General features: G+C 42.4%; 1 protein-coding gene across 1 annotated transcript in view; it reads right to left on the reverse strand.

Moving 5' to 3' along the window:
• Positions 1–6,318: 6,318 nt before the first annotated feature.
• Positions 6,319–27,028, reverse strand: part of ADCY10 (adenylate cyclase 10) — a gene marked incomplete at its 3' end in the record, with an annotated part of 95,591 nt that continues 74,881 nt past the window's right edge. The window contains exons 25-32 of the mRNA XM_082677053.1: positions 23,942–24,098; positions 21,710–21,914; positions 21,535–21,631; positions 21,165–21,280; positions 20,218–20,335; positions 18,117–18,312; positions 7,042–7,230; positions 6,319–6,480 (exon numbers count right to left, since the gene is read on the reverse strand). Coding sequence (XP_082533179.1) covers positions 6,319–6,480; positions 7,042–7,230; positions 18,117–18,312; positions 20,218–20,335; positions 21,165–21,280; positions 21,535–21,631; positions 21,710–21,914; positions 23,942–24,098 — 1,240 coding nt within the window. The remainder of the gene's footprint in view (positions 6,481–7,041; positions 7,231–18,116; positions 18,313–20,217; positions 20,336–21,164; positions 21,281–21,534; positions 21,632–21,709; positions 21,915–23,941; positions 24,099–27,028) is intronic.

The following is a 27,028-nucleotide window of genomic DNA, read 5'->3' on the forward strand; positions in this document are numbered from 1 at the left end:
ATCTAAGCCTGGCCACAGTGCTTGCCCTTGAACAGGTCTCAGTAATTAATGATCTTTAGGGAACAGAGGAATGCAGGAACAGAGAAAAGGCAGTCAAGCACCAGTGCAGTGATAAAGCAGAGTCCTAGTTCCTCTTAGTTCCTTCCCCTACTTAATAATGTATCTTTGAGTTCTGCAGGAACTAAGGCCCCCACCCAGGTGGAGGGTGGGGTGATGTTGACACGCCTGACTTCAATCAGCTAAAGCTTGGACTCTGTCGACCTTTGCCCCAATTCTCTGCTGAATTCTCCTCTGCTCAAGCCCCTTTATAAATACGCAGGTATCCTTAGCTTAAAACTTCCCCAATTCTGCTGTTCGGGGAGATACAGCTTTGAGAAGAATCCCCGGTATTCTCCTTACTTGCCGCAAGTAATAATAAATCCTTTCTCCTCCTGATCTTTGGCTTGGTTGTATCTATTGGCTCTACACCCAACAAGAGGTGAACCCAGTTTCTGTGTAACAGATGTGTCATCAAGTTGTAAACCATTTCTGGATATTTAGGTTGTTTCCAGTTGTCTTGTGTTGGGACTTCCCTGGCGGTCCAGTGGTTAATACTCCACGCTTCCACTGCAGGGAACGTGGGTTTAATCCCTGGTTGGGGAACTAAGATCCCGCATGCTGCGCAGCCACAAAAAAAAAAAAGTCCTACAACCAGGTGTTTTGTTTTGTCTATCACAAGTGGTGCTGTAGTTGTGGTCCGTCCATATGAACTATTAAAGAAAAAAAAGCCAAATTCAAATCTCTTGCAGCCACGGAAAAGCAGCTCAGGATGAAAGACAAGTCCTCCTGGACCTGGAAATGGGACCTAAGTCTGAAGGCGATGATGGTGGCAATCAAGCTCCCCTCCCCTCCTCACATCCTGACGAAAGGCTGCTCTCAAGTCGGACTGAGTCAGGTTGTAAGAAAAACAACTGGGGCGGAAGGCAGGAGGGAGCTCTAGAACCTCCAGGAGACCCGGCTGTGTTTACAAGAAGGAAGCACAAATCTTTCAAGCTCCGAGAGTCCCAGGGGAACAGCTGCTTCCAGCGTCTGTTTCCTCCTGCAAACAGGATGTTAAACTATTGTCCCTTCTCGGCTCAGGGTTTGCGTTTAATTGTCCATCCTTTCCTTCGCTGTGGGCTTTATGGATCTGACCTTTCTTATTCCAGAATGTAAGGAAGGCCTGGGATTTTTTTTTTTTTAATCTCCCAACATCTGGGAAGAGGAAGTTTAACAGGTTTAGTATTCTCACATTTGCTTCCGAACGCTGCCATCGAGTGCTGTGTGGCTAACACATTTGTGGTCGCTTTGTTCTTTGGGGCATTAAGTAATTTCAGGCATGTGTACCTAATCACTGCTCTGCTGTGGGCACGGGGGACATGGCAAGGCTAAGGGCCAGCTTGCTTAAGGTCTGAGGTTTCTCTTCCCCCAATAAGGACACCCTGGGGACTGAGTTTTGAATCTAGATTCAATCTAGGTTCTTTCTCTTGCTTTGAATAGAATTGGGTGTGTGTGTGGGGGGGGGGTTGGCTTGTTGTTTTGTTTTGTTTTCTTAAATTACAGAGTCTCTTTCAACTAGACAAAAGAAACAGAAAATCTAAACTTATTTTGTAGGGAATCTCTTAGAATGTACAATGGACCCAGAGGAATATGGATCATTTTGCAAAACCCTGTCATTGATCTTGCTGGCCCAGCAGAACCCTAGGGGCTTTGTTTATAACATGTCTGGGTGTTCCTACAAGCCATTCCTTAAGGAAGTGGGTCTGGCAGAGGGGGAAATGGCTCTGAAAAGCGTATTCAAGGATCTTGGTCCCAAAGAATGTAAAACTTCTGTGGACCACAGGGGCGCTGGCAGCCAGCAAGTACCACGCTGCTCTGTGTCCTTTAGCTGAGGCAGCTAAACCGAGCTCCCGGGTTAAAGGATAAGAACCAGCACCGTATCATCGGGAAGGAGCACACAGTGCAGAGGGCACGGGGTGAATCCTCTGACACAGGACACCTCAAGACACGCCAGGCTCAGACAGGAGGCTAAGCTCATGATTGAATGTTGGCTAATTGAGGTTGAGCAAGAGAGAAAAAAGCCCAAGGGAGAAAAGTGAAATAAACTGAGGAGGAGAGCTAGCACTAGGATGGAAATAACTGGCCTCCTTCCATGACCTCTCTCAAAAATACCATAAGAGAAAGGGAAAGATTTGGGTTCACTGTAAATTTTCTGTCTATTTCAATTAATTTCAAGCTTTTAGATTATGACTCTTCCAGAGCCGCCCTTCAGGCCTCTTCCTCCGTGGGAGCCGGCATGCATTAAAGTCATTGCAAAATGCAATCCCTTCCTGTGGAGGCAAAGGCCTGGTAAAGCAACCTCACCGCTGTATGACCTGGGCATTAGACTAACATCTGATCCATTATTAAGCACTAGTTTGGCATCCTGGAATCACATTAATTGGAGAAATACATATCGATAAGAGGTTTAGCCTAACTGGCCTGATACATTTTCTCCTATGTATTAATAATTCCCCTCTGATCCAAGCTGGTATTATTCTCTGACCAGCCCCTAGATAGTTAAGAAACATATCAATGGAAAAATTTCAAAGAGCCCAGATTCTTGCATCTTCCCATACATAAAAGAGCACTAAAATCATTCATTTGAGATGTCTGTTCTTTGTGATTAGCAGTAACCTTTTTATGTTCAACTACATGTTTTGGGTTTTTTTCCAGCAAAAAAAATTCATATATATCCTGGCTCCTCCCCTACTTCTATGGAACAGTTTCTCAGACATCTGAGAGGCTGTCTCCTGCGATATCGTCCTCAGTAAGACACTGAATAAACTCAGCTCACAGCTCTTAGGTTGTCCACGTTTTTTTTTTAAATAGACATCTGTAACCGCTGTGCGGACCATTTCTTATTCATCATTGTAACCCGAGTACAGAGTCTGGCTAGCAGCGTTGATGATAAGTAATTTTTGTTGATTTCCCTGAAAGTCCATATAGTTTACTTATTCAATAAATACTAGGTTCCTACTTCTAAGAGTGCTTGTAAGAATTAACTTAAGATGATCAAATGAAAATGTGGTTAAATCACTAATTCACATTTCCTAAGCACTGACTATATATCCAGGCACTGAGCATAGTGCTTGGTGATAGGGAATGAGGACAGAGCCTCTGCCTTCTAGGAACTCATAGACTTGGGGAAGAGAGTTCACAGGCTAATGAGAAGGAAGGAAGGAAAGAAAGGGGAAAGAAAGAAGGAAAGAAAGAAAAAAAGAAAGAAAGCAGGAAGGAAGGAAAGAAAGAAACAAAGAAAGAGGGAGAGAGAAAGAAAGAAAGAGGGAGAGAGAAAGAGAGAGAAGAAGAGAGAGAGAAAGGGAGGAAGGAGGAAAGAAAAGATAGGGATTCACTTCTCCGTTACTCTCTGTTCCTGAAATCTTCATCAATTATTTGCCTTCTCCTAAAAAGAATTCTAGCCAGAATCTACCTTCTCAAGTGATGTTCCTGAGAACCTTATGCTGGAAGCTCCCTGTAGATAATGAGGGGAGCTACCGTGGGAGCCGACATGGTTCTAACTGTTCAGGGCTGAGGCTGTATAGCTGAAGACAAAAGCTTGGAGCTTGACCAGAAACTGTTCCTTGGGCCGTGGCCAGAGCAAAGAGCTGGTGCTGCCATCTGCTGGCCACGGAGAAAGTAGACCCACACCCCGCCTGTTGGTAGGAGGAGGGAATGGCTACCTGACGGAGAGGGATGGGAACCTGTCACAACCTGTTTAGTTTAGAGGTGAGGAAACTGACGAAAAGGTCACATAACTGGTTTGTGGTGTAGCTGCGGCCAGAAAGCAAGTTCAGGATTCCTGTAAAGCCTGACGCCGGCTCCTCCGGATTCAGACACGTGGAATGTAAACTCTCTAAATTGCAGTTTGGCCGTTTCCTACTTCTTCCTCTGTTTTCACTTTCTTAGATCAGTCCTTAGGGAATTACCTCATTGTACTTCTAGTAACAGGCTGCCCTCCCCCTGTCGACCTCCTCCAGTCTTTGCTTTGGCTTGGTCAGAGGCCAATAAAATAAAGTGAAAGAAGTTTTGAAAATCTTGGAGGATGAAGGATTGTGGGCACAGCCCAGCCCCCAGCTTCTCCCTGGAGGACTTCATCTGGGAGGTGCTGGTAATGTAAATGAAAGGTTCTGCCCCAGGAGGGGGCGTGTAGGGGGGGTTGGAAGGACAGCACTTCACTTCCAGGACAGCCTCTGCAGAACAGACCCCCCGATGCTTGGCCGAGGACATCTATAAGCTCCACGTCAAACACCTCTCTGCTATAGGCCAAGCGTTGCTCTCACTTTTCTCCTCATGTGCACCCACTCTCCCTTACACATTCACCTATCTTCACCCACACTTGCCCTCCACCCTCACCTGGAAGGCACAGGGTAATCAAAATGACTTCCTGTCAGAGGCAGTTCAGCTAAGTCTTCAGAGATGTCTGGGTTTTGTGTGTGCTACTCTCTCCACCATGCTGTTTGCTGTGTACACACCTCTAGTATAATTACAGTGAAATATGGGCTAAGTGAGGTTGACTTGTGTGTCTGTTTCCACTACAGGACCTATGAGCTTACCAAGGTCAAGGATTGTGTCTTTTATGTCTTTGTGTCTTAATCTCTGGTACTTAATCAATGCCTGATGCATGGTGATCAGTTAAAAAAAATGTTAGTTGGATGAGTAAATAAGTGAATGATTAAGATGAATGTTATATAAAATAATGAAGGCTATTAGAAAGCAAGGAATTTTTATGTAGCACATGGGACAAGTGTGCAACTTTCAGGATGACAGCTTTGAAGGGGACAATATTTATGCAAAGTTCATATCTGATGTATTTGTTTAAAATCAGTCATCTGTCTAATACTAACTTTCTGCTTGTATGGCACAGTGTAATTTTTCAATTCCTTTTTACAACTTTATTATCTTACTTGATACCCACACCCAGTGCTGAAATAGGGTGGTTAGGTGATAAGCCCCCAGGAATATGCTTGTGGCAGGGCTCATGTTAGAACCTAATGCTCTGATCTCCTAGCCAGCTGTCCTTACCACCATGTCAGGGCCCAGGCCCCTGTGACTAACCTCCTGGTATCAACTGGGATTATCCAACCTCCTTAGTAGAACTCAGTTATATTACCAGGAGGAAAAACACAGCTTTGCCTTTTGCAGAAGGACAATGAAATACAGGCCTATGAAAGAACGCACCCACATGGGGCACTGCCTGTGGAAATCACTAGGAGAATTTGAGGTGTACGTTAATGTCGGACACGTCGATGTCCATCAGAAGAACCTCTTTCCAGGATCAAAAGGTGACTAGAGTCAACAAAATAGAAATCCTGGGGCACCTGCTTGAGGAGGCCACCTGGGTCTGTGAAATGAGTGAACAGGAGGGAGCTGCAGCAACGCAGAGAGGGGCTGAATCTACAGGTGTTCCACATGAACCATCAGAGGCACAAAGTGCCTATGAGAAATGTTCTGTCTGCCAACAAAGAGAGACAGTGACCACAGATGGCACTAGGGCAGCTTCTCCAACATCTGGGAAATTAAGTTGAATGCTATGACTTTGCTAAATATAGAAATATATCAACTCTAAGCATGTAAAAGATACATCAAAATTGCTAACCTTTCCATTTAAAAATTTATTTCCAGGAGTTCCCTGGTGGCCTAGTGGTTAGGATTCTGGGCTTTCACGGCAGTGGCCTGGGTTCAATCACTGGCCGGGGAACTGAGATCCCACAAGCCGTGCAGCCAAAAAAAAGAAAAGTATTTCCACAGATATTTGATCCATGTGGTTAGAGGGGCTTTGGAGGCTGCAGTCACGCACAACAAAGAGGTGTCTTATCAAATCTTGCCCTTACAGACCGTGAGGAGAATTTGCTATTTGTAATCCTGGGCTATATACAAAAGATTAAACAACTGGACATTTAAAAATAACCATTTTCAGTTTAATAGATTAACTAGAAGTGTATCTGTTGCAACATGTACCATTTTGGTATTAAAATTTTTTGATCTGATACAATTTTGCATGGGCTGAAAATAAACAGATCAAGCTAAAACAACACGAAAGGCAAAGGGAATTTGGTTAAAGCTGGGAGAGAGGAAAGTATGACACTACCGACCCTTTCTAACCCTCCAGACAGAGGAGAAACCCAGAGGTCTGGTTCTGTGTCTGGAACAGAAGGGAATATGCAGGAACCTGGATGGTGCTGCCTATAAAGAAAGGTTAATAATGGATAATCACAAGAGGATGAGTCTTACTAAAACCTTTGCTCTCTTCATGAAATGTTAGAAAGGATTGTCCAGGATATTAACTCTCATCAGGAATTTGTTTTTTTGAATATCCTGCATGTTTACCTTGCCTGATACAACTTTTTCCCATGGTGGGAGACTCAAGAGTGTCTGAAGCCACTGGTCTTCTGTTAACTCAGAGTTTGAGTACCACCGTTCCTGAGAGGAGACAAAGAGAACACAGAATTCATCAGTGCTCCTCAGCTTGTGTGGTCAAGAGTGGGGTAATCCCAAAATGGTCAAATGTCCCCGAGCTTTTAAAACCAGGCGAACCCACAGGCAAACAATGAATTTTGCTGCCCAAACTAGGATACTAACACATGACCCTTTAAATAAACATGTAGAAGCGTACATCCATTCACTTATTCAACAAATACTGAGTATAAGGCACTATGCTAGGGACCCAGTGGTTTTTGCATTCTAAGAGTTCACATTCTTGAAGGGAGGCAAGACATGGAACACAAAGTGGAATGTGGTGAGTGAGACCTACGAGAAGGTGGAGATCTTGCTAAAGGGGATTTGCAGGAGGGGAAGATCCCATGAGAACTCAAAGGGGAAGAGGAGGTGCAAATACCTGACCTAAGGATGTGTCACCCCTTTCAGTAAGCCTCTGATTGCCTTTCACACCTGGTGAAACCCAGCCGGGCAGTGGGCTTCTGGGGCTCCTTCGCATCGCCTGTGAGCATCCCCTTCCCCAACTTGCTAGCTGATGCTACATACTTTGCTCATGTTCAGCCAGCATTTCTCCAGCACATTCCCTTGTGTTTCACAGAGCTGTAAGGCTGTGTTCAGGAAGAGGTTGCAGTTCTGGCCATCTCCCATTAGTATACAGACATAGGCCATCAGGTGGTAGAGCCTCGGGTAGAAGACAGGCCCAGTGGTATTTTGAGCCACCAGATTCTCCAAGTTCTAGAGAAAAAAAGCAACATTCAGAATCAGACACGGGTCCTTGACTGGAAAGATTTTTCCTTCTCAGATGATTTGGGATCATTTCAAGGGTATAAGCAAAACAGCATATTACAGAGACATACACAGAAAGTAGTGGAGATTAGATGATAACTGCCAGGTGGAGTAGCCCCAGTGGCCTACCCAGACCAAGAATGTGATATGGGTGGGCGCAATAACCCTTTTTGGCAACCACTTTTTAAAAATGAAACTAGGTCCCCCTGAAATTCAGTTCCCCCGCTGAGTTTATGATTAACCTCTCTATCTAAAACTTTATTCTCTCTCTTGTCCTGCCTCCCTGTTCCCCCCAGGATTGAGGAGTATCAAAGAAAGGGGGTGACTGAAACTAAGCAGGACCCTGCAGGGCTCTCCCACATACAAAAGTTCTTCTGTGTCCCCTGTTTCCTGTTTGTAGAAAAGGGCTTTGGTCTTCTAGGCCTTCCCTGAGTTCCAAAGGGCAGACTCAAGCAGTTACTAATTAGGGAAGTGAGGGGATGCAGAAAAACAGTCAAGAAACAATAGTTCAGTGATAAAACAGAGTCCTAGCTCCTCCCCAAGGGATATACATCACAAACTGATACATATCTTTGAGTTCTTCTGCAGGAACTAAGACCCCCACCCAGGTAGAGGATTGTGACTACATGCTGACTACAAGATACAGATCCAGACTGGTTGGAACCAGAAAGCTGATGATTAAGATTCCTGAAACACCACCCTATTACATCACCACCAGCCAATCAGAATAAAGTCATGTACCCTACAGCTCTCACCCCAAAATGTTGCCTTTAAAAACCCTTCCCTGAGGGACTTCCCTGGTGGTCCAGTGGTTAAGAATCCACCTTCCAGTGCGGGGGACATGGGTTTGATCCCTGGTCAGGGAACTAAGATCCCACGTGCTGCAGGGCAACTAAGCCTGTGCACTCTAGAGCCTGTGCACCACAACTAGAGAGCCTGCGCGCTGCAACTAATGAGCCTGCACACTCTAGAACCAGCGTGCCACAACGAAGATCCCACGTGCCGCAACTAAGACCTGATGCAACCAAATAAATAAATAAATATTAAAAAAAATAAAAATAAAAACCCTTCCCTGAAAATCTTTGGGGAGTTTGGGTCTTTTGAACATGAGCCCCCCATTCTCCTTGCTGGGCCTGACAATAAATGCTGTACTTTCCGTCACCACTACCTGGTGTCAGTAAATTGGCTTTGCTGTGTGGTGGGCAAGCAGACCCAAGTTCAGTTCAGTAACAACGACAACAAAACCACAATATTTTCTTTTGATTACCAAAGCAATATAAGTTAGTTTTCAAAATTTAGAGAATTATACCTCAATTGAAAAAAAAAATGTAGACATTGGAGAGGGGGGAAAAAAGGGAAAAATGAAAAAACAACTCAGAATTTAGGGAAAAAATGAGGATAGAAAAACAAATCACTCGTAACCGTAACACCTAAAAAGAAATATTTTCACATTTGGATACATATTCTCCCATTTTGTTATTTCTTTGCTGTGGACAGGGAATGTTGCCCACCATCGCAGTTCTACAAGAATCAAGCCATTAGCCACTGCAGCCACCCACCGATGGTGGGGCCTGAGAAAAACCGGAAGCATTTTGTGTTTTGGATACTGGCCATAGATAGTTAAGATGCATACCTAAGGAATAATTTCAGTGAACCCAGATCCTTGCATCTTCCGTACATAGAAAAGTGCTAAAGTCATTAACTTGAGATACGTGTTCTTTGTGACTAGCAGTAATCTTCTGATGTTCTTCCCAGGAAAAAACTCCTATATATGCTGTCTCCTTCCTTACTTCTTCAGAGCAGTTACTCAAAAGCTATCTGAGAGGCCATCCTCCAGGTTACAGCTATAGTCCTCAGTAAGATCCCTGAAGAAAATTTAACTTGCAACTTTTACGTTGTGTGTTTTTCTTCAGTCGACACTGCCTATCACTTACACACACACACACACACACACACACACACACACACACACACATACACACACACTCATACCCACCACAACTGGGATCATACTGAAACAGGAGGGAAGGGGGCAGGGAACAATCTTTGAAAGAATAACATAGCCCGAGGACAGGACATAAACTGATTAAAACCAAATGGGTCCAAGGTGGTGGACAAGTCGACTTTCACTAGACCTTGAGACTCAGTATACACTCACTGTAATACATCAGCAAGCTAAATGACACACCCACAGGTACCATAACAGTTCCAAGAATCCATAAGGATCAAAAAATGGGCAGTGGCCCAATTCCTGGAAATCCCCACCCCTTCCCTGAAATAGCTGGAATACTCCTCCCACTCATTAGCCTATGAAATTAGCCAGCCCTATAAAAACTGACAACCCCCATACCCTGGTGCCTTTCTCACCTTCTGAAATGGCCCACACTCTGTCTGTGGAGTGTGTTTCTCTCTAAATAAATCCACTTCTTACCTATTACTTTGTCTCTCACTGAATTCTTTCTGCGATTAGACATCAAAAACCTGAGCTTCAGTAATCCCTGAAACCAGGTGTGTGATCTCAGTTGTAAGACTATGGTTTTTGGCCGGGTTCGGGTCCCGGCACGTGGGTTCTAGTCCCAATCTGAGGTGCATAGTTTCAAAATTAATCACCAATACAGTAACATTTTTTTCTCATTTAGCACCACGTTATGAATATTTTCCAATGACATGATTCCTTTTTTTTCTTTTCTTTTTTTAACATCTTTATTGAGGTATAATTGCTTTACATTGTTGTGTTAGTTGCCGCTGTATAACAAAGTGAATCAGCTATATGTATACATATATCCCCATATACCCTCCCTCTTGGGTCTCCCTCCCACCCTCGTATCCCACCCCTCTAGGTGGTCACAAAGCACCGAGCTGATCTCCCTGTGCTATGCAGCTGCTTCCCACTAGCTATCTATTTTACATTTGGTAGTGTATATATGTCCATGCCACTCTCTCATTTCATCCCAGCGGACCTTCCCCCTCCCCATGTCCTCAAGTCCATTCTCTACGTCTGTGTCTTTATTCCAGTCCTGCCTTAGGTTCATCAGAATCATTTTTTTTTTTTAGATTCCAAATATATGTGCTAGCATATGGTATTTGTTTTTCTCTTTCTGACTTACTTCACTCTGTATGACAGACTCTAGGTCCATCCACCTCATTACAAATAACTCACTTTCGTTTCTCTTTATGGCTGAGTAATATTCCATTGTATATATGTGCCACATCTTTATCCATTCATCTGTCGATGGACACTTAGGTTGCTTCCATGTCCTGGCTATTGTAAATAGTGCTGCAATGAACATTGTGGTACATGTCTCTTTTTGAATTATGGTTTTCTCAGGGTATATGCCCAGTAGTGGGATTGCTGGTCGTTAGTTCTATTTTTAGTTTTTTAAGAAACCTCCATACTGTTCTCCATAGTGGCTGTATCAATTTACATTCCCATCAACAGTGCAACAGGGTTACCTTTTCTCCACACCCTCTCCAGCATTTATTGTTTGTAGATTTTTTGATGATGGCCGGTGATTCTGATTTTTTGATTCTGACCGGTGTGAGGTGATACCTCACTGTAGTTTTGATTTGCGTTTCTCTAATAATTAGTGATGTTGAGCATCCTTTCATGTGTTTGTTGATAATCTGTATACCTTCTTGGAAGAAATGTCTGTTTAGGTCTTCTGCCCATTTTTGGATTGGGTTGTTTGTTTTTTTGATATTGAGCTGCATGAGCTGCTTGTATATTTTGGAGATTAATCCTTTGTCAGTTGCTTTGTTTGCAAATATTTTCTCCTGTTCTGAGGGTTGTCTTTTTGTCTTGTTTATGGTTTCCTTTGCTGTGCAAAAGCTTTGAAGTTTCATTAGGCCCCATTTGTTTATTTTTGTTTCTATTTCCATTTCTCTAGGAGGTGGGTCAAAAAGGATCTTGCTGTGATTTATGTCATAGAGTGTTCTACCTGTGTTTTCCTCTAAGAGTTTGATAGTGTCTGGTCTTACATTTAGGTCTTTAATCCATTTTGAATTTATTTTTGTGTATGGTGTTAGGAAGTGTTCTAATTTCATTCTTTAAATGTAGCTGTCCAGTTTTCCCAGCACCACTTATTGAAGAGGCTGTCGTTTCTCCATTGTATATCCTTGCCTCCTTTGTCAAAGATAAGGTGACCATATGTGCGTGGGTTTATCTCTGCGCTTTCTATCCTGATCTGTATTTCTGTTTCTGTGCCAGTACCATACTGTCTTGATTACTGTAGCTTTGCAATATAGTCTGAAGTCAGGGAGCCTGATTCCTCCAGCTCTGTTTTTCTTTCTCAAGATTACTTTGGCAATTTGGGGTCTTTGGTGTTTCCATACAAATTGTGAAATTTTTTGTTCTAGTTCTGTGAAAAATGCCATTGGTAGTTTGATAGGAGTTGCATTGAATCTGTAGAGTGCTTTGGGTAGTATAGTCATTTTCACAATGTTGATTCTTCCAGTCCAAGAACATGGTATATCTTTCCATCTGTATCACCTTTAATTTCTTTCATCAGTGTCTTATAGGTTTCTGCATACAGGTATTTTGTCTCCTTAGGTAGGTTTATTCCTAGGTATTTTATTCTTTTTGTTGTAATGGTAAATGGGAGTGTTTCTTTAATTTCTCTTTCAGATATTTTGTCATTAGTGTATAGGAATGAAAGAGATTTCTGTGCATTAATTTTGTATCCTGCTACTTTACCAAATTCATTGACTAGCTCTAGTAGTTTTCTGGTAGCATCTTTAGGATCCTCTATGTATAGTATCATGTCATGTGCAAACAGTGACAGTTTTACTTCTTCTTTTCCGATTTGGATTCCTTTTATTTCTTTTCCTTCTCTAATTGCTGTGGCCAAAACGTCCAAAACTATGTTGAATAATAGTGGTGAGAGTGGACAACCTTGTCTTGTTCCTGATCTTAGTGGAAATGGTTTCAATTTTTCACCATTGAGAATTGTGATCCCTGGATCATTATGTAGTGTCCTTCTTTGTCTCTTGTAATAGTCTTTATTTTAAAGTCTATTTTGTCTGATATGAGAATTGCTACCCCAGCTTTCTTTTGATTTCCATTAGCATGGAATATCTTTTTCCATCCCCTCACTTTCAGTCTGTATGTGTCCCTAGGTCTGAAGTCGGTCTGTTGTAGACAGCATATACGGGTCTTGTTTTTGTGTCCATTCAGCCAGTGTATGTCTTTTAGTTGGAGCATTTAATCCATTTACATTTAAGGTACTTATCCATATGTATGTTCCTATTACCATTTTCTTAATTGTTTTGTTATTTTAGATCTTTTCCTTCTTTTGTGTTTCCTGCCTAGAGAAGTTCCTTTATCATTTGCTGTAAAGCTGGTTTGGTGGTGGTGAATTCTCTTAGCTTTTGCTTGTCTGTAAAGGTTTTAATTTCTCCATTGAATCTGAATGAGATCCTTGCTGGGTAGAGTAATCTTGGTTGTAGGGTTTTCCCTTTCACACTTTAAATATGCCCTGCCACTCCCTTCTGGCTTACAGAGTTTCTGCTGAAAGATCAGCTGTTAAACTTATAGGGATTCCCTTGTATGTTATTTGTTGCTTTTCCCTTCCTGCTTTTAATATTTTTTCTTTGTATTTAAAATTTAATGGTTTGATTAATATGTGTCTTGGCTTGTTTCTCCTTGTATTTATCCTGTTTGGGACTCTCTGTGCTTCCTGGACTTGATTGACTGTTTCCTTTCCCGTATTAGGTGATTTATTCTGACCAAGACACCGTCCCTTGAGCACTGGCTAAGGGAGTATTCAAATAAACAGTTAAAATGCGATGGGGAAGTTTTCAACTATAATCTCTTCAAAGATTTTCTCAGTCCCTTTCTTTTTCTCTTCTTCTTCTGGGACCCCTATAATTCAAATATTGGTGTGTTTAATGTTGTACCAGGGGTCTCTGAGACTGTCCTCAATTCTTTTCATTCTTTTCTCTTTACTCTGCTTGTGTTTGTTATTTCTGCTATTTTATCTTCCAGGTCTCTTATCCATTCTTCTGCCTCAGTTATTCTGCTATTGATTCCTTCTGGAGAATTTTATATTTCATTTATTGTGTTGTTCATCATCGTTCGTTTGCTCTTTAGTTCTTCTAGGTCTTTGTTTAATGTTTCTTTTATTTTCTCCATTCTCTTTCCAAGATTTTGGATCATCTTTATTATCATTACTCTGAATTCTTTTTCAGGTAGGCTGCCTATTTTCTCTTCATTTGTTTGGTCTGTTGGGTTTTTACCTTGCTCCTTCATCTGCTGTGTATTTCTCTATCTTCTCATTTTGCTTAATTTCCTGTGTTTGGGGTCTCCTTTTCACAGGCTGCAGGTTCGTAGTTCCTGTTGTTTTTGGTGTCTGCCCCCAATGGGTAAATTTGGTTCAGTGGGTTGTGTAGGCTTCCTGGTGGAGGGGACTGGTGCTGTATTCTGGTGGATGAAGCTGGATCTTGTCTTTCTGGTGGGCAGAACCATGTCTGGTGGTGTATTTTGGGGGGTCTGTGAACTTAGTATGATTTTAGGCAGCCTCTTTGCTAATGGGTGGGGTTGTGTTCCTGTCTTGCTAGTTGTTTGGCATGGGGTGTCCAGCACTGGAGCTTGATGGTCATTGAGTGGAGCTGGGTCTTAGTGTTGAGACGGAGATCACTGGGAGAGCTCTCGCCGATTGATATTACGTGGGGCCAGGAGGTCTCTGGTGGTCCAATGTCCTGAACTCGGCTCTCCCACCTCAGAGGCTCAGGCCTGACACTTGCTGGAACACCAAGACCCTGTCAGCCACACGGCGTAGACAACTGTGGTAAAAATCTGGCTGGTATCTTGGATTTTTCTTTGCTGGGTGATTTATCCTGAGCAAGACCCCATCCCTTGAGCACCAGCTAAGGGAGTATTCAAATAAGCAGTTAAAATGCAGTGCAGGCAACATGGGAATGAGGATCCTCAGGGAGAACACAAAGCAGGAACTTCTTAATTTCTCCTGGAAGATGTGGAAGGGATGTGAGATGTGAAGGAAGAAGACATGGCCAGACAAACAATGTTGAAAGAAAGCAGATTATATATATAAAGGTGCTAGACAAGGGTGGATGGTTGTTGCAAGAATTAAAAATAGTTCTGAAAGTTTGAAGAGTAGATTTGGGTAAAGGGAGTTAAAGAAAATCTGGAGATGAAGCTGAAGTGACATGCAGATGTTCTATCTTGAAGGGCTCTTTTAAACGACATGATTCTTTTACATCAGATCTCACAAATTCAAATGCTGACAGAGCTGGGCAAGAAACATAAATAAGAGGCTGAATGTAGCAAGATAAGAAGCAGAGGGGATTATGTCATACTGAAGAGGGTATGCCCTAAATGTCACCCCTCATCAATTCCAGCCAGTAGCTGCCCTTTAGGATTGGGGCCTAGAGTCATCAGATACTCCAATTTTTAAAACAAGAGTAAGAAATTCAGATTTTTTTTTAATGTGAAAGTATCCCAGGGACTTCCCTGGTGGTTCAGTGGGAAAGAATCCACCTTACAATGCAGGGGATACGGGTTCAATCCCTGTTCAGGGAACTAAGATCCCACATGCTGTGGGGCAAATAAGCCCATGCGCCACAACTACTGAGCTCACATCCCTCACCTAGAGAGTCTGCGTGCCACAAACTACAGAGCCCATGTGCTCTGGAGCCTGAGCACCACAACTAGAGAGAGAAGAACCCTCATGCCACAACTAGAGAGAAGCCCGTGTGCCGCAACGAAGAGCCCATGTGCCGCAACAAAAAGATCCCACATGCTACAACTAAGACCCAACGCAGCCAAAAATAAATAAAATATCTTTAAAAGAAAAGAAAAGAAAAATAAATCCCAATGTTTAAATACACCATTTCTGACTTAACCAATATTTTTGAAAGGCATATGCTTTTTATTTTCCCCTAGTTTTTTAAATACTATAAACCTGAGATCAACATCTTTATAGATAAATTTTTGTTTGCCATCTGATTATTTCCTTAGGTTAGTTCCTAGGAGGACAATTAAATGATGTGCATATTTTAAAGATATTCATGCATTTTGCCAGAATGCTCTCTAGAAAGTTTATGAGAGTCCTTCAGAGTATGAATGTGTCTTCTCTCATGTCTTTGCTAACTTGATGGTCAACAATACAATGTCTTTTTCTTTTATTGCATTTACTTCAATTTCATAGAAATGGATTGAAACATTGAGTTTTCCTGACTAACCTGTTACATGTTTATTTTGTCTATCAATTATTTATTCACAAAATTAAACATCTACTGTGTGTAACCAAGCAGGACCCTATGGGGCCTTCTCGGGACAGACCGCTCCCACCATGTCCTCTGCCTTCCTCTTGTCTGCAGAAAAGCTGTAGTCTCCCAGGCCCCCCCTGAGTCACAGAAGCCTGGCTCAAGAATGAATGATTGAAAGGACATGACCATGGAGTGACAAAAATGGCAGTTGGGCCAGGAGCACTAGTAACAATTTAAACAGTACATCAGCCATATGGCAGTCACAGAATCTTTAGTTCCTCCATGAAGTAACTAGATAACACTACGTGTTGCACATTTCCTGAGTTGTTTTATAGATGTTAGAAGCTAACTACTTAATGACCATGAGATATAGCCCCCAGACCTACTGGAGCCTGAGGATTGATGGCGTTAACCCCTGTGACACTGCCCTGTTACCTCAACATCAATCAGTCAGAGAAATGTGTACAAGCTGATCACATACCCTGTGAATCTCCTCCCTCACCTTGCCTTTAAAAATGCTTCCCTGAAACCTTTCGGGGAGTTTGGGTTTTTTGAGCATTAGCTGCCCCAGACTCCTTGTCTGGCACCTTACAGCAAATGCTGCACTTTCCTTCACCACACCTGGTGTCAGTAGATTAGCTTTGCTGCATGTGGGAGAACGAGCCCAAGTTTGGTTCAGTAACATGTGTAAAAGGCATTGCTCTGTGCACTGTGGGAGATACTAAGTTTGATTTTATGTTCTTTTGTGTTCTTGTGTTCTTTCTACTCCCCACCTCTACCACTCCCTCTCATTCCTGGGCTTCCCAGCCCCATCCCCTTCTGGAACTCAAAGCACAAACTCCTTGAATACAAAGACAACATTTTACACATCTTCGTTGTAATCCCAATAGCACCTATTGTGTTTTTAACCTGTACTGTCTTTGGGATAGGTGAGTTTTATACTTTACTACTCATTAAATAAAGACGTGCTTTCTTTTAACCACCTGCTAATTTATCTACCTGGATTTCCATATATCAGTTTGGCCAAAATTGTGGTATTATTAGCACTGAATATTTAAAAGTGGTAATGACAGTCAACCCATATGTCATACGTAATGTGCCTGGTATTTGAAAGGAAAAAGAGAATGTTGGAATAAATTAAATCATATTTAAGATGGTAAAAATCTATTTTTTTAAAACAACATGAAGTTAAGCATGTTTTAAATCCCCCACAAGTAATTTTCTTAAGGAAAGACATTTGCTCCATCAAATTACGTGAAATAAATTACATAATACACATAATAATTACATAAATCATATGTAATACATAATAATTACATAAAACAAAATGTTTTATATCACCAATTTCCATATACTGTGTGAGAACCAGAAGAATGTTTTATGAATCAGAAATACAAATACATGTTCTATGTCAAAGAGTACATACCTCCAAGCAGTGATGACAGTGAACTTGTGTGTTTTTGGAGGTGGCGATTTAGTCAGCTGGTGTGAACAAATTGCAGGAAGAGATGCTGAGGTTGAGTGTGCTATGAGAGTGGTAGGGAGTGGGCTCCCACCTGGGCAAATTCAAGACTTTTCTATCCAGCAGCAGTGAAGAAGACCCAGCCCATAACAACGCCTCCGAAGATTAAATGAGCTACTATTCTTCACTGGTCTCAAGATGCCTTGTTTTGAAACATTTTAACATCTCTGAAATAGGGATGTGCCTTAAAATTGTCAGCATCTAGATTCTGCCAACAACCTGAAGGAACCTGCAAGCAGGCTCTTCCCCAGATGAGAAAATACCTCAGCCAACACCTTGATTTTAGCCTTGTAAGACCCTCAGCAGAGAACCCAGCCAAGCTCGTCCAGACTTTTGACTGCTAAGCCCGGAGATGAGAAAAGAAGTGCTGTCATTTAAGCTGTTAAGGTTGTGTACTTGGAGACCTAGCAGTAGAAAAGGAATTCACCTGCATTCAGTTTCTAAGAGAACAAGGCAAACACTTGTTAAGACGACCCTGGAGGTTCAGCCCTTCATTCTCTTAGGGAGGCTTGCCCATGCTGGGCTGTAGACTCTGGGAGGCAGGCACCAGGTTTAATTTGCTCACTCTTGTACCCCAACACATAGTACCAGGTCCTTACTATGCATCAGCTGAATGTTTTAAATTGCTGTGTGCAAAGATTTATCTACCAAGATGTTTATCACAGCAACAGCAATAAAGTACTACAGAAAAATTCTATCTAAGAATAGTTTGGCAATATCATCTAATAGTATATCTATAAGATAAAATACTAGGCTTCCTTTTAACTAGTGGTGCAGAAAACAATTTAACGGCAGGGAATTATTCATAAATATATCTTATTTAGTAGCAAGTTTAAAAAATGGAAATGCATGCACACACATGGAAGAAAACTTGGAAAGTGATATCTCAGTATGTATAAACTGATTATCTCTGAGTAGTAAGGTTGTGGGCAATTTATATTCTAATTATGGGGAGGGAGTGGCCTTCAAAAACTTAAACTATAAAACACGTGTAACTTCTGTAATCAGAGAAAATAATTATCACAGGAGGTAGAGAAAAATCCATTCAAGGCATGACTTACCGGGGAAACCAGAGAAGAGGCCTTACCTTGAGTAGGTCAACTCCACTGTCCTGAGCATTCTCTGATTGTTCTTCAATTTGCTTTTGAAGGTAGAGAACTTGCCCTTCCATGTACCTACTGAGGCCTATGTAGTAAAGAGCTGCTGGGGTTCTTCTTGACACTAGACTTTTGGCTCTGTTGGAAAATATGTGAAAGTTGTCCCACTCCTGAAGTCTGGCATACCTGTATCACCACAGAAGAATAAGAAAAATCCCCATCACCCTTGGAATGGGCTGGTTTCCTGAAATGGGTCTCTCTAGAGGTGTAGCTCCTAGTACATTGGTCTCTGGAAGCCTGCCACTGGCCTATTCAGGGAAAATTATGTGATATGCAGCAAGGACAGAATAGAATTTTTTGATGATTTCAAATGAATATAATTGGGGGGAATACTTGGGCAATATTAGCTACCATTTAATTCTTTGGACTCTTTAAAGTGAGGGGATTTCCTGGAAGTCCAGTAATTAGGACTCCTCACTTTTACTACCAGGGGCCCGGGGTTCAATCCCTAGCCAGGGGACTAAGATCCCACAGGCTGCTCGGTGTGGCCAGGAAAAAAATGAAACAGATGAGGCACTTGGAGCTATAAATTCTGGGGCTTGAAGAAATTGCTCTGATTTCAGAGAGAGATAGCCTGGGCTGATACCATTGAAGGTGTGGGCCACAGACAGGCATCATCAGTACCGTCTGAGTGCTCCTTAGAAATGCAAGCTCTCTGGTCCAACCCAGATCTACCGAATCAGACAGGCTCTGGGGATGGGGCCAGAAATCTGAGTTAACAAACTCTCCAGATGATCCCCATGCCCATAAAGTGGGAGCAGTATTGGCCTAAGCTACAGCTGTTGCAAGAACGCTTCAGGTGAGGTAGCGTAGAATAAGGAATTAGGGTGATTTTTGGACTTTAGATTCCTTGAACTTTAACTCACAAGGGCAAATTAATTTGACTTTGAACTTTCACTTCTTTAGACTTTAGCTGGCCAGGGTAATTGATTTTTTGGATTTTAATTTCTCCCAATGAGTTTTATAATAAGAGGAGATTTCTATTCAGATTTGAAACTGCTCTAGTTTGTGGCACTTTACATAGGAATGTCTTCGTATTATCATTTAAATCTCATCACAAAATCTTTAGACACTGGACAACATGACTGCATATATAAATTGAGATGGGGAGTGGAATAGGGAATGACTTTCAGTCTTGGGGATGGCTGTGGAAGTAATTTATTTAACGTTCTGGAGCCTTACTGTCCATCTACTTCCTTGAAGCTAAAGCCATAGCTACAGGCTTATTGAGTTTAAAAAATGTAATGGGTTAAAGAGATTAAGCCTCAGGCTCAATGGGTTAATGGAGATACAGGAAGCCTGCTTCTTCCACCCTCCTGAAGTTTCCTTCCACGTGAGGGAGCTCCACTGGTGCAAAGCTCCACATTTCTTTCCCTGCCTCACTCACTCCTCCAATGACAAGGGGTGACTTAGTAGGCTGGTGACTTTGGGACAGAAATTAGGCAGGTATAGCTCTCTTTCATCTTGAGAGCCAGTGAGACCCACGGGGAGCATGGTACTTCCTGCCTCAATGGGGTGGGGAGGGGGTGGAGTTTTCTAGAACTGCCTGCTGCTGATGGGTAAGTCTAATCCTGGGGTTCAATATTAGGAAGCTCACTTGCCTGCAGATACAAGCCATATCCTCCAGCATCGGCTCTATTAACAATGATTATGATTCCATCTTGGGGGTGGGGAGGGGGTAAGTAGTGCTATTTATTAGTCTCCCTCAAACCCCCAACACTTCTCAGAAGCAAGTACGCTTTTCTTATTCATCTCTGTATTAATACTGCGCGCTATGTATGCAATAAGTGCTTGTTGCATTGAGTACAATTGAAGTGGCATCGCTTTACTGGCCTCAGCTGAGCGGGATGAACTAGGTGATCCCCAAGGTGTTTTTCAGTATAAATCTGCCCTGTCACTTTCAATCTGTCTTGGGTATAAATTAAAAGTACTTTCTCTTCCTTTTCTTTCCTTTTGTCAAATCTCATAGAACTCTTCCAGGATTCAACATTTTCAAATGTGGGAATTCAGTGGTATGCAACACACTGTTACCAGATAGCGATACAGGAGTAAAGTCCCAGGAGGATTCCATTTTGGAACTTCAGTATTCTGTTGTCTTCGTTTTGGTGTATGAATTCCAAACATTCTTCAAATGACCTATAAACAAAGCCTAAAAAAGAGAGAAACAGGAGAGCTTGGCTGGTAGATTAGGGGTGGAGGGGTATCGTCTTTCTGGCCTAACAGCTCCCAGGAGAATTTCCCACTGTGAGGACAGGCCTCGGTCTCTGATTATTTTATGAATCCAAAGGGTCCCACGGATTGCAACAACCAGGTGACTGCTCTGCCCTGTTTGCTGAGCCCCTGCTTTTGTGGAAGTTTATGTGTATAAGATACAAGTCCATAATATCAACTAGGCAGGAGTGGGGTTTAAACCAACCCTCCCTGCTTGAGCCCAAGGAATCAGCCTCAGTGCAGCCTGGGACTTCTCAGTCTTCGCGTTCACACCTCCCTTGCTGGCAGCAATATCCACATCCCTCGGTGAAAACATGGCTGGGAAAAAGAATGCCCAGTTTGGCCCCTCTGGTTTAGTATGTACACTGAGGCCTGCCTACCTGGTGTAACATGAAGGCTATCAGGAAAGAACTTGTTTTCCAAATCACTAACAGCTGCCAGTGCCTGGAACCCTCACCTCACCATTAGCAGCCCTACCCTTCATTTTCAAGCAGGAAGTCTCTAAGTCTATCCTGCTAAAAATTAAATGCCCTAGTAGAAGCCACATAGTAAGACCCTGTCAGTCACTATCACTTGTGTGACAAATGATCTGACGCTTTAACTGGCAGCTTAAATTCTAAATTCTCTTGCTTGTTGGTCCCTTGCAATCCTCGCACCTTCTAGCCGGAAACCCAGTGGTCTCAAAGCCCTAGCCCTGTCACCTGCCACACCACACCAACGCAAGTGTTATTCCCCCAGTTTCTTATAAATTCCAAGGCCATGCTCACCAGAATAAAGCATGATGTCCAGGCAGACAAAGTAGAAAAATGCCTTGCTGAAGATATGCTCTTCTGCTACAGAAAGATCCCACAGCCACCCCAGCACCTGGATCAGTTGCTTGTATCTATGGATAAGAAAAGGTGGTAGGATTAAAAAATAGTGTGTGCGGAGAGAAGGAAGTTCAGTCCTAGTCTCAGTCCTGCCCAGCCATTCAGGACCAAATACGATTCTTCAACAGACTTCAAACCCACTCCTAAATCTCAAGTTGGCTCTCTGTTCAAACTGTTCTTTCCTGGACCTCTCTATCGGGTGGCCAGAGTCAGGCCAAGTTGGCCTGTGCCTCTGGTCCTGGTTTGGAAAATGCCTTGAGATAAATACCTGTTTTTCAAGAAGAGGGATTTACAAAGCCAGCAGAGGACCAGATAGTGTTTGTTGGGATTATGAAGCAATGACCACATCTTGTGGGCTCGAGAGCCTGGGAAGAAAACAATTCCAGTATATTTCTGGGCATTACCTGTATCTGCAAGTTCTTTCTTGACCAACCAGGGCTTACCTAAGTCAATGGCCAAGTCCAAGTGACCCATTAGGAGCTTGATATAGCCAAGTGTATCGGCCACGTAGGTCATGATTTCAACGCCCTCGCGTTTCAGGGGGAGGTTGAAGATGTGCTCCATGGTCATGACCTCATATTTGAACCACACGCCCTGGTAGCCGGCTAGATGGTGGTACAGTGAATAGTCCAGGTAGGCCTTAATGATCTGAAATGGCAGCAGTGGAGGAGAAGAGGAGAGACGGGGCAAGACTGGGATGGAACCCGAAGCAGAAAGCCCGGGATATCACCAATCATCTGCCAGTAAACATGGATTTATTAAGCTTGGGAATGGAGCTGGACATTTGGCAAAACCATAGACTTAGACACAGAAATTAAGCTGAGTTTCTGCCACCTATTTAATGCATGATCCAGGACAAGCTCAATGGCCCCTTTTGCCTACACAGGATCCTTAAACAAAATATATGCATTTTAACTTTTGTGAAAAATAAAAGCAATAGCTTATATGTGTGGATATATGACTGCATACCAAAAAGCCTGGAAGGATTCATTCCAAACTACCAAATGGGTAACTGTAAAAAGCAGTTACCTATTTGTTGCAGTTGGAGTAGAGATTTGAGGGACTTTTTACTTTATGCATTTCTGTGAGGTTTAATTTATTGTTATAACAAGCATGTTATTGCTTTTGTTGTTTAACAATAAAGGAAGGTTGGTTTGGTTTTGTTTGCTTTCAAAAATAATGTTAAGGACTCTAGTTCTAAACTTAACAGGGAGATTGAAGAGAAGTTGGTTACTCTTTAAACAACTCTTCAATCTGGTGATGCTGTCATCGTTGATATGGTTCCTGGCAAACCCATGTGTGTTAAGAGCTTCTCTGACTATCCTCCTCTGGGCCGTTTTGCTGTTCGTGACATGAGACAGACAGTTGCTGTGGGTGTCATCAAAGCAGTGGACAAGAAGGCAACTGGGGTTGGCAAGGTCACCAAGTCTGCCCAGAAAGCCCAGAAGGCTAAATGAATGTTATCCCCAATACCTGCCACCCTAGTCTTAACCAGTGGTGGAAGAACAGTCTTAAAACTGTTTGTTTCAACTGGCCATTTAAGTTTAATAGCAAAAGACTGGTTAATGATAACAATGCATGGTAAAACCTTCAGAAAGAAGGGAGAATGTTTTGTGGACCATTTGTTTTGTGTGTAGCAGTTTTTCAGGAAAAACAGTGAAAGAACTTGAAATGGGCCAAAACAAAAAAATTCAGTGGGTGTCCTGTCTAGCTCACTCATCAAGGTTATATCTCTGCCTTTCACTGCCTTTGGGAAACTGGTAATAATGTAAATGATCCTTTTTCATAGAAATAGAAATGTTCAGTGGAATACAAGTGATTCTATTCTTGCCCTGTGACTAGTTTTGTATACATTCATAAATTAAATTCCCCTGGGAACCAGTTGTACCATCTTACTAGTTCTCTCACTAACTTTAATGAGCTCAATAACATCTCTGATGGGTGTTCTTCTACTTTTACTTTTTTTGGCCATGCTGTGCAGCTTGTGGGATTTTAGTTCCCTGACCAGGGATTGAACTCGGGCCCTCGGCAGTGAGAGCACGGAGTCCTAACCTCTGGACCGCCAGGGAATGATTTTATCTTTTTAAAAGAATTATCCTGTTACATTTTCCTTTTTCACCCTCATTCTCTTACAAGTACAATGTGGAGTTTTCCAAGGGAGAGTTATGTGACATTACAAGGAAGTGAAAGTAGAAGCAGATTGAGAATCTAGCTGTCTTCTGTGAAGTCAGACATTAAGGTATTTGCAAAAATTTAATACATGCCATTCTTCTCACAAATTTTTTTGTTTGGGGAAATAAAGTTTTTTTCAGTGAAAATGTTAATTATGTTCATATGTCATGGGTTTATTTTCTCTAAAAAATATTTTTGAAGTATCTCAGTTTTTGTTTCTTATATGACAGTATCAATAGATATACCCCATAAAAATATACGATCCCATATAAAAAATATAAATATATAAACCCATATAAAAAGCTATTTGAGGTCCTCAATTATTAGGAGTATAAGGGGATCCTGGGACCAAAGTGTTTGACAACTGCTAGCCTCAGCGGAACAATCTAGTCTGGAAGGTTTTTATTAAATCTTCATGATTTTGAATTTTGATTGGCTTTCACTAGGCTTTTCTCTCCAAATGAGATTCAGAAACGTAAAAAGCAGCTACAAAAATACCCTACCTGGAAATCATCTTGAGTTTCCAGGGCAGTATTCACTTGCATCAGAGCTGCCAGGTGGCAATAATACTTGTAGTGAAAAAAATAATTTAAGCTATAGATCTGCCACAGTAAGGAGAAGCAAGTGGTTTGCTGGTAAAGTTGCGCCAGCCTCTTCTTCCTATTAGATAAAGTACACACATGGGACATAAGAAGAAGGTATCGCCACCAGCATGCCTGAGGGAAGCGCAGGGGCAGAGTCCTCACTACTGGCTTGGGGGTCAAAACAGACTTGAGTTTGAGGCCTGTTTCCTTTACGTGGAAATTAACATGCACGTTAATTTTCTCTTTTTTTCAGTTTCAGCACATAGTATTTTTTTATTGACACATAGTTGATTTACAATGTTGTGTTAATTTCTGCTGTACAGCAAAGTGATTCCGTTATACATATGTATATTGATACATTAGTTTTTTAAAATATTCTTTTCCATTATGGTTTATCACAGGATATTGAATATAGTTCCTCCTGCTATACAGTAGGATCTTGTTGTACATGTGCATGAATCTTTATGAAGCACAATTTTTCCACTGGACAATGGGGACCATAATACCTACTTTGTGATGATTAATTAAGGTAATTGATGTAACTCACCTGTCCCCTGTCAGTTCACTGCCATTTAAATGAAATTATTTAAAAAGCACATTTATATCATTTTATCACATTTGAGACTGATGACAACCCCGTAAGAAAGGAAGGAATAATTAACCCCATTTTACATGAGCGGAAGGTGAGACTCAGACAGGTTAAGTAATTAAGTCAAAGTCACATAGCTAGAATGTGATGGTGCCAGGACTCCAGCCTTGGCCACCTCCAGCCCGGCCAGTCCAGTGTGTCATTTCCTCTGTTACACATGGTTGTCAGGAACTAGGTCTCAGCTCAACAAAGGAAATGAGTCTTTTAAACAATCCCATTCTGCTGTGGTCTGAATGCATCCCCCAAAATTCATAAGTTGAATTCTAACTCCCCAAAGTGACAGTAATAGTAGGTGGGGTCTTTAGGACATGATAAGGTCATGAGGGTGGAGCCTTCATGACTGGGATTAGAGCTCTTATAAAAGAGACTCCACAGAGTTCCCGGTCCCTTTCCACCATGTGAGGATACGAGAAGAAGCCTGTGACCCTGAAGAGGGCCCTGGCCCAGCCACGCTGGCACTAGGACCTCAGACTTCCAGCCTCCAGAACTGTGAGCAATAAACTTCTGCTGTTAATAAGCCACCCGGCCTGTGGTAATTTGTCACAACAGTCCAAACAGACTAAAACACATTCTGACAATGGAGTGGAATGTCGCAGGAGATGGTGAACTTCCTGTGCTGGAATTATTCAAGGGAAGGATGGCTGACCACATACCGAGAATGTTTGGGGTCTCAGCCACAGCATCCACAAGTCATTTAACTGGTAAAGTAGCCCCCAATCTTCTCTATTTGTGATAAAAATGGGATCCTAAATTGGCTGCAATATTAGTAATTTAACAAAGCCAAGAAAACAAAATATAACTAGAAATAACTATCAAAAAGCAGATTTTAGGGCTTCCTTGGTAGCGCAGTGGTTGAGAGTCTGCCTGCCGATGCAAGGGACATGGGCTCGTGCCCCGGTCAGGGAAGATCCCACATGCCGCGGAGCGGCTGGGCCCGTGAGCCATGGCCACTGAGCCTGCGCGTCCGGAGCCTGTGCTCCGCAACGGGAGAGGCCGCAACAGTGAGAGGCCCATGTACCGCAAAAAAAAAAAAAAAGCAGATTTTAAATAAAGATGAGAAGAAAGGAAGATATCCTACTAGAGATTCTTAAAGAAGAATTCCAGGTACTTTCACTTTAGACATTGATGACATTCATTCTGTTGTGGAAACTATTTTTTAAAGTTTCTAAGGAAACATGGAGAAGGTAAAATCCCTTATAACATAGGGAGTTCATGAAGCTGTAGAAATTCTGACATTAAATAGTTTCTTTTTTTCTTCTTTTTTTTTGCGGTACACAGGCCTCTCACTCTTGTGGCCTCTCCCGTTGCGGAGCACAGCCTCCAGACCCGCAGGCTCAGCAGCCATGGTTAACGGGCCCAGCCGCTCCGCGGCACATGCGATCCTCCTGGACCGGGGCACAAACCCGTGTCCCCAGCATCGGCAGGCGGACTCTCAACCACTGCGCCACCAGGGAAGCCCCTAAATATTGTTTCTTAACGTCCTTATTTTTGAGATGAGAACCTTTTGACTGGACACCATTTTAAGCCAATTGTTCTGTAGTTTCTTCCTGATCATCACTTTTTCACCTTCTCCTCTTGTGCAGGCACTTCTTATTCCTTTTACAAAATGTGGCTGTACATTAGGCTTGTCAGATTTAGGGAATGAAAATATGGGATGCCAAGTTAAATCTGAATTTCAAAACAATTTTTTAGAATGCATATGTCCTAAATATCTTGTGTGATATAAGGTGTACTAAAAAAAAATCATTTATTATTGATCTGAACTTTAAATTCAACTAGGCATCCTTTATTTCATCTGGCAACCCTCTGTGTGAACCCAAACTCCAATTCTCTCTTACCTCTCCGAGAGATCTCTGCTGAACTTCTCCCCGCCCCTCCCCCTCCTGGTGTCTCCTGAAGCAGCAGGCTTAGATTCTCAGAAGCCTGTCCCCAGCCTGCAAAGGAGCTCAGCTGCACCTCATTTCCATCCCAGCCTCCCCCATAGTCAAGGGAACACTTTCAGGAAACTGGGGAAGGCAGTTTTTGGTGGGATTGCCAAAGAATTGCAGCAATTTGCCCATAGAAATAGATACTTGTATCTCAGGCAGAACCTGTGGGAATATTGCAGCTGGCCTCTCCCAAGATGGAAGAGATCTACTGCCAGCTCTCCAGATCCCCAACTAGGTGGCATTTCTCTTGGTATGAATTGCTAGGTAGGGGGAATACATTTTTAAAACTTTTATTGTGGAACATTTCAAACATGCACACACAGTAAAACAGGAAACTATAATGAGCCACATGTACCCAGCATCCAGCTTCAGCAACTATCAACATGCTTATTACATCTGTCCTTCTACTCTGTTTCCTTCTCCTACCCC

Source organism: Grampus griseus, assembly GCF_964374135.1.
Source record: "Grampus griseus genome assembly, chromosome: 1".
Taxonomy (NCBI): Eukaryota; Metazoa; Chordata; class Mammalia; order Artiodactyla; family Delphinidae; genus Grampus; species Grampus griseus.